Source organism: Ranitomeya variabilis, chromosome 7 (assembly GCF_051348905.1).
Source record: "Ranitomeya variabilis isolate aRanVar5 chromosome 7, aRanVar5.hap1, whole genome shotgun sequence".
NCBI classification, from domain to species: domain Eukaryota; kingdom Metazoa; phylum Chordata; class Amphibia; order Anura; family Dendrobatidae; genus Ranitomeya; species Ranitomeya variabilis.
Genome location: NC_135238.1, coordinates 126917568 through 126929882, shown reverse-complemented (window position 1 = coordinate 126929882; position 12315 = coordinate 126917568). Strand labels below are relative to the sequence as shown.

The following is a 12315-nucleotide window of genomic DNA, read 5'->3' as shown; positions in this document are numbered from 1 at the left end:
CTCTTCCATGTAGTGCATTGGGACATGACAGGAAAAGATCAGTACCTCGCCCACGGCTACAGACCCTCTGCGCCACACTAAAGATGTCAAACACCTATCAGAAAAGAGAAGAATTAGCTGGGTAGAAAGGCAAAATGAGCAATTTTAAGTACGCATTGCTACAGTGGGGAAAAAAAGTATTTAGCCAGCTACCAATTGTGCAAGTTCTCCCACTTAAAAAGTTGAGAGAGGCCTGTAATTGACATACGATACAATAAACTTTATTGATCCCGAGGGAAATTATGGTATTACAGCAGCGTTACAAACAGCATTTCAAACATTACAACATTACAACATTACAAATAGGTATCATCATATACATCATAGGCAGACCACAACTTTGAGAGTTGAGAGGAAACAAATCAATAAAATCGCCTCATCTGATTTGGCAAGATTTATTTATTTTGCAAATTATGGTGGAATTACGGTGGAAAATAAGTATTTGGTCATTAATAAAAGTTCATCTCAATATTTTGTTATATATCTTTTGTTGGCAATGACAGAGGTCAAACATTTTCTGTAAATCTTCACAAGTTGGCACACATTGTTGGTGGTGTGTTGGCCCCTTCCTCCATGCAGATCTTCTCTAGAGCAGTGATGTTTTGGGCCTATCGCTGGGCAACATGGATTTTCAACTCCATCCAAAGGTTTTCTATGGGGTTGAGATCTGGAGAAAAAATATAAAAGTATACAAAAGTGATTATGAATTCCAATTATCAATGATCCATAGCTCCCCAGAACTCCAACTCCAATGTACGTTTCGCCAGTGTGGCTTTTTCAAGGACTCCTATATATGTATACTTTTCATGCACTTTACTTCACATTTTGTATTCAGTCTGTTTATCTACTTTTTGCACTTTATGAAGATTACCTAACGATTAGATGTTACTATGTTCCGTGGTTTGCTCCTAATTATGAATGTGACTTATCTCCCTGTACTATGGTATTTTTTATGTCATTTTTGTCAGTTTCCCCTTCTTTTTTAAGTTTTCCAAATTTTGGATTCCTTTTATATTCACTCTTTGAGTAGATTTTGTATTTGATTTCAGTGAATATATTTCTTTGTTTGTCTATTTTAGTGAGTTAATCTTACTATGTTGTTGGTTTGATGGTAGCTTTTGTAACGGGGGTCCCAGCTCTATTCAGGTCATTCACTAGGTCCCCCCATGTGGATCTGGGATTTTTTCTCACCGTTCTTGTGATAATTTTGAACCCACGGGGTGAGATCTTGCGTGGAGCCCCAGGTCTTGTATGTCTTTCATTTTCTTATTATTGCTTCCAAAGTTGATTTCATCACACCAAGCTGCTTGACTATTGCAGATTTAGTCTTCCCAGCCTGGTACAGGGCTACAATTTTGTTTCTGGTGTCCTTTAACAGTTCTTTGGTCTTCAACATAGTGGAGTTTGAAGTGTGACTGATTGAGGTTGTGGACAGGTATATTTTATACTGATAACAAGTTAGGAGCCTTTTAAAGAAGAAGTTACAGGTCTGTGAGAGCTAGAAATCTTGCATGTTTTTAGGTGACCAAATACCTATTTTCCACCATAATTTGCAAAATAAATCTTGCCAAATCAGACAAGGTGATTTTCTGGATTTGTTTTCTCATATTGACTCTCATAGTTGTGGTCTACCTATGATGTCAATTACAGGCCTCTTTCATCTTTTTAAGTGAGAGAACTTGCACAATTGGTGGCTAAATACTTTTTTCCCCACTGTTTATAATATGTTGATTGCAATATATTGAGAGGATAAGAATTTTGATAAGCAAGCATAAGGGATTTCTTGACTAAACTGTATAAAAAAAAATACTTTTTTAGTATTTCAAAAACGGTTGCAAGGACATTTTGAAATAACTTGAAATGCTGCAAGGCTAATCACAACTGAAGATTGTCCTAGTTAAAGTCTAGTTTATAACAATTTTTTTTAAAAAAAAATTTTTTATTGTTTATAACAATGTTTTTTTATTTTTTTTATTCCAGCTGCAGCGATAAATGTGTCCTGTATAATTGCCTTGTTGCTATGGAGTCCAAATTCCAACCAGTTTGCAGTATTTTTCATTTTTCCTACTTTGTGGAGTATCTCTGATGCCATCTGTCAGACTCTTCTAAATGGTAAGTACCTAACAGCAAATATTGTTCTAATTAATTTGTAGACCCTGTCGGGGCGTGCATTTGAACCCCCCGCAAAACGAGATTCATCGTATGAGCCGACTGAGCCTAGACTATGGCACCATAGACAATGGTACCAGCAGAGAGAACGTATATTCTGCTGTGCATAATTTTTAGGCGTATTTGCACTGACTGGAACCGCTGAACAGGTGCCTGACTGCAATGTGCAAGCACCCTTAGTCATATATGGAAATAATACTACATAGTAAGAATGCTTGAAATAATAAAAATATGAATTGTTTATTTTTATAATTTACTCTTTCCCTGAAAACCTGGCTGTACTGCATTGCATCACATTTTGGTATATGTATGTATTTGTATATAAATCCACATACAAATACATACAAATTCCCCAGGAAGAAGCAACACGCGAAACACACGCTGGGCTCAGTGCTACAGCTTCAGGTTGTTTACCTTATCTTACCATTACATATTCTTTGTTGCTGCTTTGCCTTATTTGATCTTGCTATCATCTGCCACCTCCCTAACAGCACTTGATGGGGTAATTCCTCCTCTACTATGCCTTATACATACTTTCACTATGCTTTGTATTTATTGCATTTTGTCTAACAAGACTTAATGTTGTACTATTTGCACTTTATACCTTCTGGTTACCTCCATGTAATGACCTTGTTGAAATGTAAGGCCTGACTATAGAGTGTTTTTTGGTGGCAATTATTATCGTCTTGTAGTATCTTACCTGTCTTTCTATTTTGTCGTAGAAAGGTACATAGACCTCTATATGTATCTAAAATTGTATATGCTGCCTATCAGGGTGCATGAAGCACTTGGCCCTTTACTGTTTTTTAATTAAATAGACCCACAGGCCTGTGCATTTAAATTAGATAAATTACAGTACATGTGCTTAACTTTTCTGTTGTTATTCATATAGTAGTCTATCTTTCTTAATATCTTGCAGCTTTTTGGTGATTACTTTTAGGATCACATACTGTACTAATAGGCATTGATAAATCCCTGACTATTGGATATTTAACCTGAATAGGGCTATGGTGTGCACTTTGTAGCATTCTCTGTATTGTGTACCCCATTTTATATCTAATTGATTCTTTTAACTATTATTTCATACATTTGTGTTAATAAAAAATTATTTTGTATATTTGGTATATGCTTCCCCTTTTCTTGTGGGTATATACTGTATATCTACCTATTCTATGTGTTTATACTGTATGTAATCTTTCCTGTCGGGTCCCGCTGTGATTTTACTGTACGTGGTAGATAAATTACTGCCTTTTCAAAGGAGATTATTGTGTAAAAATCAAACAACATTCCCATGGTCCGAGTGATGTATGATTTTTTTTTCTCGCACCCATTGACTTCTATTCTGTTTATAATCGCAGCATGCTGCAATTTTTTCCAGTCTGATCGTGATCCGATCCAAGCTTAAAAAAACAAAAACACAGATGAGCACACAGTGATAAAATAATATTGGTCCGAATGCAATCTGATTTTTAATTGGATTGCATTCGTAAGATTTCATCGCAGTAGGGAATGAGCCCTAAGTGTTGCTAACAGCAGTAATACCATTTATCATAATTAGCCCTAAGGAGGGCTGTTGCTGTACTTAACAGAAATATAAATGTTGTTGAAAACCTGGATAATACACAGCTACAATTCTGTCCCTCTCTCACCAGCACCTCTCCCGCTCTTCCTGTGTCAGGGGTACAGAGTATCAAGCATGGGGCCGAGGGTCTTATATAGACCTAATGACGCTTTGTGGCCAGAAAATCACAGTAAGGCTGCTTTCACACATCATTTTTTTGCCGTCAGGCTCAATCAGGCGAATTTTGAAAAAAACGGATTTGGTGAATGATGCCGCCGGATCCGTTTTTTTTCTCATAGACTTATATTTGCGCTGGATTGCGCCGGATAGCCTCACGTTTCATCCGTCGTTCGATCCGGCGAAAATTGTTTATCCGGCATCTGGGAAAAATGTACAAGGTTACGTTTTTTGTATCCGGAGAAAAAAAGGATAGCTCTTGCTAGAATGGAAGCCTATGGGCGCCGGAAGGTGCCAGATTCATCACATGATGGTATCTTGTGCCGGATTCCGTTTTTTTAAGTGCACATGCTCAGATACAATTGGCCAGCCCCCAATTAGGAAAGGTGTATATAAAGTCTGGTAATAGGGCTTCACTCATCCATTTACCAGCCAGCAAGCAAGCAATCAAGACACAGACCTGCCACCAAAGCTAAAACCAGCCACCAGAGATGAAACCTGCCACCAGAGCTGAAAGAAACCTGCCACCAGAGCTGAAACCTGCCACAGGCCAGCCAGCCACAGCCTGCCAGGCCAGCAGCCAGTCGCAGACAGCCACAGCCTGCCAGGCCAGCAGCCAGCCCCAGCCTACCAGGCCAGCAGCCAGCCACAGCCTACCAGGCCAGCTGCCAGCCACAGCATACCAGGCCAGCAGCCACCTGCAGCCAGCCACAGCCTACCAGGCCAGCAGTCAGCCACAGCCTACCAGGCCAGCTGCCAGCCACAGCATACCAGGCCAGCAGCCACCTGCAGCCAGCCACAGCCTACCAGGCCAGCAGTCAGCCACAGCCTACCAGGCCAGCTGCCAACCACAGCATACCAGGCCAGCAGCCAGCTGAAGCCAACCACAGCCTACCAGGCCAGCAGCCAGCCACAGCCAGCCACAGCCTACCAGGCCAGCAGCCAGCCGCAGCCAACCACAGCCTACCAGGCCAGCAGCCAGTTGCAGCCAGCCAGATCCTACCAGGCCAGCAGCCAGCCGCAGCCAACCACCGCCTAACAGGCCAGCAGCCAGCCACAGGCAGCCACAACCTACCAGGCCAGTAGCCAGCTGCAGCCAGCCACAGCCTACCAGGCCAGCAGCCAGCCACAGCCAACCACAGCCTACCAGGCCAGCAGCCAGCTGCAGCCAACCACAGTCTACCAGGCCACCAATAAGCCACAACATGTCTTCTAGGAGCCCTCCCCTGCGCCGTCAGCGCTGTGAGGTAAATAAATGTTTTTTTTTTCTTTTTGGTGATGTTTACATAATATATATATTATTTATATATAATTTTTGTATACCAGGAAGCTGCAGCATCAGAGGTGCTTCCAGAAGGAGACGGACAGGGTGGAGAATTACCCGGAGTGGGCTCGCAATTGGTAAGTTTCTTACATGCATCGCAGAACCACATCATCACAGACATCACAGTACACACAACACATAAAAACAGATCATTACAGACATCACAAAACACACAACACATAAGCCTACATCCACGCACATAATGCTTTTTTTTTTTTTAGTCATCTGATTCTCGGGCTCGATCAAGAGGTCCTCAAAGCACCTCCCAGGGTCGTCGGCGTGAGCGTCAGGGCGGTCGCCATCGAGTAAGTACCTTTTTTATTTATTTATATTTTTTTATTTTCCACTTCATGTTGAGGATTTCAGTGTAAAGTTTTTCTTTTTTTTTTCTTTTTTTACAGGCTTCACAGCGTTCTGCTGACTTGGATGGTGAGGAGGCCGGTCTAGACATTGACCTCCTCATCGATCTAATCAGAGAGCGGAAGCTGCTGTGGAATATGGGGGACCGCCGCCACGCAGATCTTGGTGTGACCCGTCGGCTCTGGGAGCAAGTATGCAACGAGGTTGTGGACCAGTGGGAGGACCTTGATGTTCGGGCCCAAACTCAAGCGCGTAAGTATTCCCAGTTCAGTTATGTTGCTGGATGTAATGTGTTGTATACTAACCAATTTGTGCTTTCACTTTACAGGTGAAAGAGTTATCAGGGATCGCTTCAAGGAGTTCAACAAGGAGATGCAGGCCCCGAGTTCATCGGGTGGACGCAGGAGCAAGTACAAGTATGCAAGAGCCCTGTCATTCCTCTGGTCGATGATGGTAAGCAGAAGGAAAATATTCCCCAGCCCGTTTACTAAGTAAAAATGTTTACATGTCTAACCTTTTTGTTTTTATTTCAGCCAGGGCCAAGCAATAACAATATATCAATTACATGTTTTTCCTTTGTTCCACAGCACTGTCTGCAGCACTCGGGAGCCTGCAGAGTTGAACCCTTCAGAAGAGATCCCACAGGATTCCGCCACCGCGGGCCACTTCGACAGAACTGACCTATCTACACCTTCCCAGCCTTCCCTCACATCTGGCCCCTCGGTCCCATCCACCAGCACTGGAGCATCACGGCCGACTTCGTTACATGAAGCTGCTGGTGAGGATATAGCTTTTCCTTTACCCCACCCCTCTGACACTGCTGCCACCTCTCCTCTAGAACACCTGTGGGTTCTGGGTGGCAGTGCCAGAGGGATCAGGAAAAGAGCTATGTGCCCGAGTTCTTGCATCTGAATGCAGCCTTCCAGAACTGTCTCAAACTGTTGTCGGAGCAAATGACTGCAGGATTTAACCTCCTGAACAACAGTATTCTTGAGTTGCACACGCGTCTTGATAGGATGCATTCAGATGCAAGTAAATCACCCAATCAATCCTTTTTCCAGGCAGTAGTCGAGTGCATAGACAAGCTATCGCCTGACCAACAGATGCATGTAATCATGTCCAAGAAGAAAAAGCAATGATCCGCACCACAGATCTGTCAGGCTGCGAGCATGTGAGTAAATTAACTCCCGCTGGTCTGCTAAGTGTCGGGTGCTATAGCCAGAGCAATACGTCGTAGTTCATATAAATAATGAAGAAAGCGGCAGCACTCACCAAACTTCTTGTGCAGGTCACTTTATTGTGTCAATATCTTCACAGCACGGGGGTGTATATACAAGGTAATGTGGCAGCTGAACAATGGTTGGTTCAGATGCATGTAATGCAAGCCTGACAGTTTGCTCTAGCACAGGTTAGCTCCTAAGCCCCTCCACCCGCCCTGGTATTTCCTCCCGCACCTGCCCCCCCTCCAGCCACTGTCCCTCCTCCCCTTCCTATACAATACCATCTTCCTGCCTCATACTAGCTTGCTGCCCTGTACCAGCTTATTGCCCCATACCAACATTCTGCCCCATACCAGTTCCCAACCACATCATCTGTGCCTCCACTCCCTGCCCGACCTGTACTCCCTGCCCACTACCACCAGTCTCCCTCCACACCCATCATGCCCCAAACACAACCCTCTTCTCCACCCACTACCTCTTCTGCCTCCCAATACCTCCACTCCACCCCTCAAACCTTCCAAATTCCCATCACTACTCCTGGTTTTATGTCCACCAGTTCTCTTTCTTTCTCCACCCCTTCACCCTCTGTTTTACCTTCTGATCCGTCACCACCACAATTCTCTCTACACACTCCTACTGTTGAAGTGGTTCAATCTGACAGCCCCTCCAGTATTATCTCAACCCCACACTACCTAAATTTATAACAGTTGCTTAAAAGTTTTAAATAATAAATAATTTTTTGGTTTAAATTTTTTTGTCTTTCATTTATTTAATTATAAGGTTAAATACTTTGAGTAAAACAAGGTACAATACTTTAGGTAAAACAGGTACAATACTTTGGGTAAAACCCAACCAGGTACAATACATTGGGTAAAACAGGTACAATACATTGGGTAAAATCCAACCAGGTACAATACATTGGGTAAAACCCAACCAGGTACAATACTTTGTGTAAAACAGGTACAATACTCTGGGTTAAACCCAACCAGGTACAATACATTGGGTAAAACAGGTACAATACTTTGGGTAAAACTCAACTAGATACAATACATTGGGTAACACAGGTACAATACATTGGGTAAAACAAGGTCCAATACTTTGAGTAACAAAAGGTCCAATACTTTGGGTAAAACAAGGTCCACGGTCCAAGACAAAGCTTTCAAACTATATCATCCTGCCAGTGTACTCTTCCTTGAGGTGAAATAAAGTATTCTGCAAATTTGTCCCTCATTCTGGAATCTGACACAGAACTTCTAAAAGTAATGTTATGGTAATCATTCAAGGTAGTTTCTTCAAAGTGGTCATCAATGGCAATTTGTGCCTTGCATATTACGAAATTGTGAAGGACCACATAAGCTTTTACCACCTCGTCCACTGTGTCAGTCTTCAGGTTTATAGCAGTCAACAGAACTCGCCTCCGTCGCTGTTAGAATCCCAAAAGTGCACTCCACCATTCTTCATGCTCGTGTTAGGTGGTAATTAAAAGCTCTTTTAGTTGGCATCAATCCACTACTTGAGTATGGCTTCAGCAGGTGTTCTGAGAGTTTGAACGCTTCATCTCCAACACATACAAATGGCATTGGTGGCCCAGAGGTTTCAGACAGCAGTCTTGGGGGTGGAAATTGGAAGGTGTTTGCATAGAGATGACGCCCCATTGCAGACACTTTAAAAACTTGTGAATCATTGGAGCCACCATAGGCCCCAATATCGACCGCTACAAAATTGTATTCTGCATCTGTGATGGCCATGAACACAATGGAGAAATATTTTTTGTAGTTGAAATATTCTGAGCCAGATGCAGCAGGATATGTTTCCCATCCACTGCACCCAAGCAATTGGGAAACTGACAAATTTGTTGGAATTTTTCTGCAATCTCCAGCCAACTCTCCATTGTGGGATGTGGGTTAAATTCTTTATGCAAACAGTCCCACAATGCACGGCAGGTTTGCTTAACAATCCCCGATATGGTGGACATGCCGAGTCTAAACTGAAAATGTAGTGAGGAAAGTGATTCTTCAGTTGCAAGGAATCTGTGAAAAAAGGCAAGGCAAAAATTAGTACAAAATACCACCAACAACATTACAGTTATAAGTGTGCTTTAACAGTAGGAGATGCAATAAAAATTGCTTACCGAAGAGTCACCATCAGACGCTCTGCTTTGTGAAATGGAGAAACGGCAATATGTGTCACTTCTTCGGATAAGGTATCCAATCCGTTCCACCAAAAAATCAAAGTTCTCTGTTTGCATATGCACGTAGCTGAAAAACTTCTTGGGGTTTCCTCTTAACGCCATGTATAATGTTGAATACACTTCACGTGTCATTCTCTGTGCTGTGATTGGGTGGATCCAAAAACGTAGTCGGCGCAGATGCATGATGCCTGTCTTTCTCGCTCCTTCTCCATAACAATCGCTTTCAAACGTTTCACCTCAAAAGTGAAATCCACAGAAATCTTCAGAATATTTGCCATTAGGGTTGAGCGAAATGGGTCGTTCATTTTCAAAAGTCGCCGACTTTTGGCAAAGTCGACGTCTCATGAAACCGAGCCGATCCCAGCGTTGAATCGGCCATGCGGTACGCGACCTTCGCGCCAAAGTCGCGTTTCAATGACGCGAAAAGCGCCATTTCTCAGCCAATGAAGGTGAACGCAGAGTGTGGGCAGCGTGATGACATAGGTCCTGGTCCCCACCATCTTAGAGAAGGGCATTGCAGTGATTGGCTTGCTGTCTGCGGCGTCACAGGGGCTATAAAGGGGCGTTCCCGCCGACCGCCATCTCACTGCTGCTGATCTGAGCTTAGGGAGAGGTTGCTGCCGCTTCGTCACAAGCAGGGAGAGCGTTAGGCAAGGTCCATAAACCACCAAACCGCTTGTGCTGTAGCGATTTCCACTGTCCAACACCACCTTCGGTGTGCAGGGACAGTGGAAGCTAAATTTTTTTTTTCTCTCAGCGCTGTAGCTCATTGGGCTGCCCTAGAAGGCTCCGTGATAGCTGTATTGCTGTGTGTACGCCACTGTGGAAACCAACTGCTTTTTTCAAAGCACATATCCTCTTGTTCCTTCCTTTCTGCATAGCTATCTTTTTTGTTTGTCCACACTTTTTATTTAATTTGTGCATCAGTCCACTCCTATTGCTCCCTGCCATACCTGGCTGAGATTACTGCAGGGAGATAGTAATTGTAGGACAGTCCCTGTTTTTTTTTTTTTTTTTTTTTCTGGGAGATTAAGATTGGCATTTCTGCTAGAGTGCCATCCCTGTGTGTGCCATCTCTCACTCAGTGGGCCATAGAAAGCCTATTTATTTTTTTCCTTGATTTGGGTTTTAAAATCTACCTTAACAAAAAAACACTACATCAATCAGTGGGAGAAAAATATTGGCCTCAGTCAGGGCTTGTGTGCCACTCCTGTGTGTGCCATCTCTCATTCAGTGGGCCATAGAAAGCCTTTTTTTTATTTTATTTTATTATTTGGTTTCTAAAGTCTCCCTGAAAAAAAAAAACAAAAAAAAACAGTGGGAGATTAATATTGCCCTTTCAGCTTGTGTGCCAGACTTGACTCCTGGGTGTGCCACCTCTCTCTCTCAAATTGTGGGCCATAGAAAGCCTATTTATTTTTTTCCTTGATTTGGGTTCGAAAATCTACCTTAAAAAAAAAAAACTCCATCAATCAGTGGGAGAAAAATATTGGCCTCAGTCAGGGCTTGTGTGTCACTTCTGTGTGTGCCATCTCTCACTCAGTGGGCCATAGAAAGCCTATTTATTTTTTTGCTTGATTTGGGTTCTAAAATCTACCTTAAAAAAAAACACTACATCAATCAGTGGGAGAAAAATATTGGCCTCAGTCAGGGCTTGTGTGCCACTCCTGTGTGTGCCATCTCTCACTCAGTGGGCCATAGAAAGCCTATTTATTTTTTTCCTTGATTTGGGTTCGAAAATCTACCTTAACAAAAAAACACTACATCAATCAGTGGGAGAAAAATATTGGCCTCAGTCAGGGCTTGTGTGCCACTCCTGTGTGTGCCATCTCTCATTCAGTGGGCCATAGAAAGCCTTTTTTTTTTTATTTTATTATTTGGTTTCTAAAGTCTCCCTGAAAAAAATAAAAATAAAAAAAAAACAGTGGGAGATTAATATTGCCCTTTCAGCTTGTGTGCCAGTCTTGACTCCTGGGTGTGCCACCTCTCTCTCTCAAATTGTGGGCCATAGAAAGCCTATTTATTTTTTTCCTTGATTTGGGTTCTAAAATCTACCTTAAAAAAAAACACTACATCAATCAGTGGGAGAAAAATATTGGCCTCAGTCAGGGCTTGTGTGCCACTCCTGTGTGTGCCATCTCTCACTCAGTGGGCCATAGAAAGCCTATTTATTTTTTTCCTTGATTTGGGTTCGAAAATCTACCTTAACAAAAAAACACTACATCAATCAGTGGGAGAAAAATATTGGCCTCAGTCAGGGCTTGTGTGCCACTCCTGTGTGTGCCATCTCTCATTCAGTGGGCCATAGAAAGCCTTTTTTTTTTTTATTTTATTATTTGGTTTCTAAAGTCTCCCTGAAAAAAATAAAAATAAAAAAAAAACAGTGGGAGATTAATATTGCCCTTTCAGCTTGTGTGCCAGTCTTGACTCCTGGGTGTGCCACCTCTCTCTCTCAAATTGTGGGCCATAGAAAGCCTATTTATTTTTTTGCTTGATTTGGGTTCTAAAATCTACCTTAAAAAAAAACACTACATCAATCAGTGGGAGAAAAATATTGGCCTCAGTCAGGGCTTGTGTGCCACTCCTGTGTGTGCCATCTCTCACTCAGTGGGCCATAGAAAGCCTATTTATTTTTTTCCTTGATTTGGGTTCGAAAATCTACCTTAACAAAAAAACACTACATCAATCAGTGGGAGAAAAATATTGGCCTCAGTCAGGGCTTGTGTGCCACTCCTGTGTGTGCCATCTCTCATTCAGTGGGCCATAGAAAGCCTTTTTTTTTTTATTTTATTATTTGGTTTTTAAAGTCTCCCTGAAAAAAAAATAAATAAAAAAAAAACAGTGGGAGATTAATATTGCCCTTTCAGCTTGTGTGCCAGTCTTAACTCCTGGGTGTGCCACCTCTCTCTCTCAAATTGTGGGCCATAGAAAGCCTATTTATTTTTTTCCTTGATTTGGGTTCTAAAATCTACCTTAAAAAAAAACACTACATCAATCAGTGGGAGAAAAATATTGGCCTCAGTCAGGGCTTGTGTGCCACTCCTGTGTGTGCCATCTCTCACTCAGTGGGCCATAGAAAGCCTATTTATTTTTTTCCTTGATTTGGGTTCGAAAATTTACCTTAACAAAAAAACACTACATCAATCAGTGGGAGAAAAATATTGGCCTCAGTCAGGGCTTGTGTGCCACTCCTGTGTGTGCCATCTCTCATTCAGTGGGCCATAGAAAGCCTTTTTTTTTAATTTTATTATTTGGTTTCTAAAGTCTCCCTGAA

General features: G+C 42.3%; 1 protein-coding gene across 2 annotated transcripts in view; it reads left to right on the top strand.

Moving 5' to 3' along the window:
- Window positions 1-12315, top strand: part of LOC143786371 (protein unc-93 homolog A-like) — a 237477-nt gene that overhangs the window by 195077 nt on the left and 30085 nt on the right. For both annotated transcript variants that reach the window (XM_077275708.1, XM_077275710.1), the window contains one exon: window positions 2020-2151. In XM_077275708.1, coding sequence (XP_077131823.1) covers window positions 2020-2151 — 132 coding nt within the window. The remainder of the gene's footprint in view (window positions 1-2019; window positions 2152-12315) is intronic.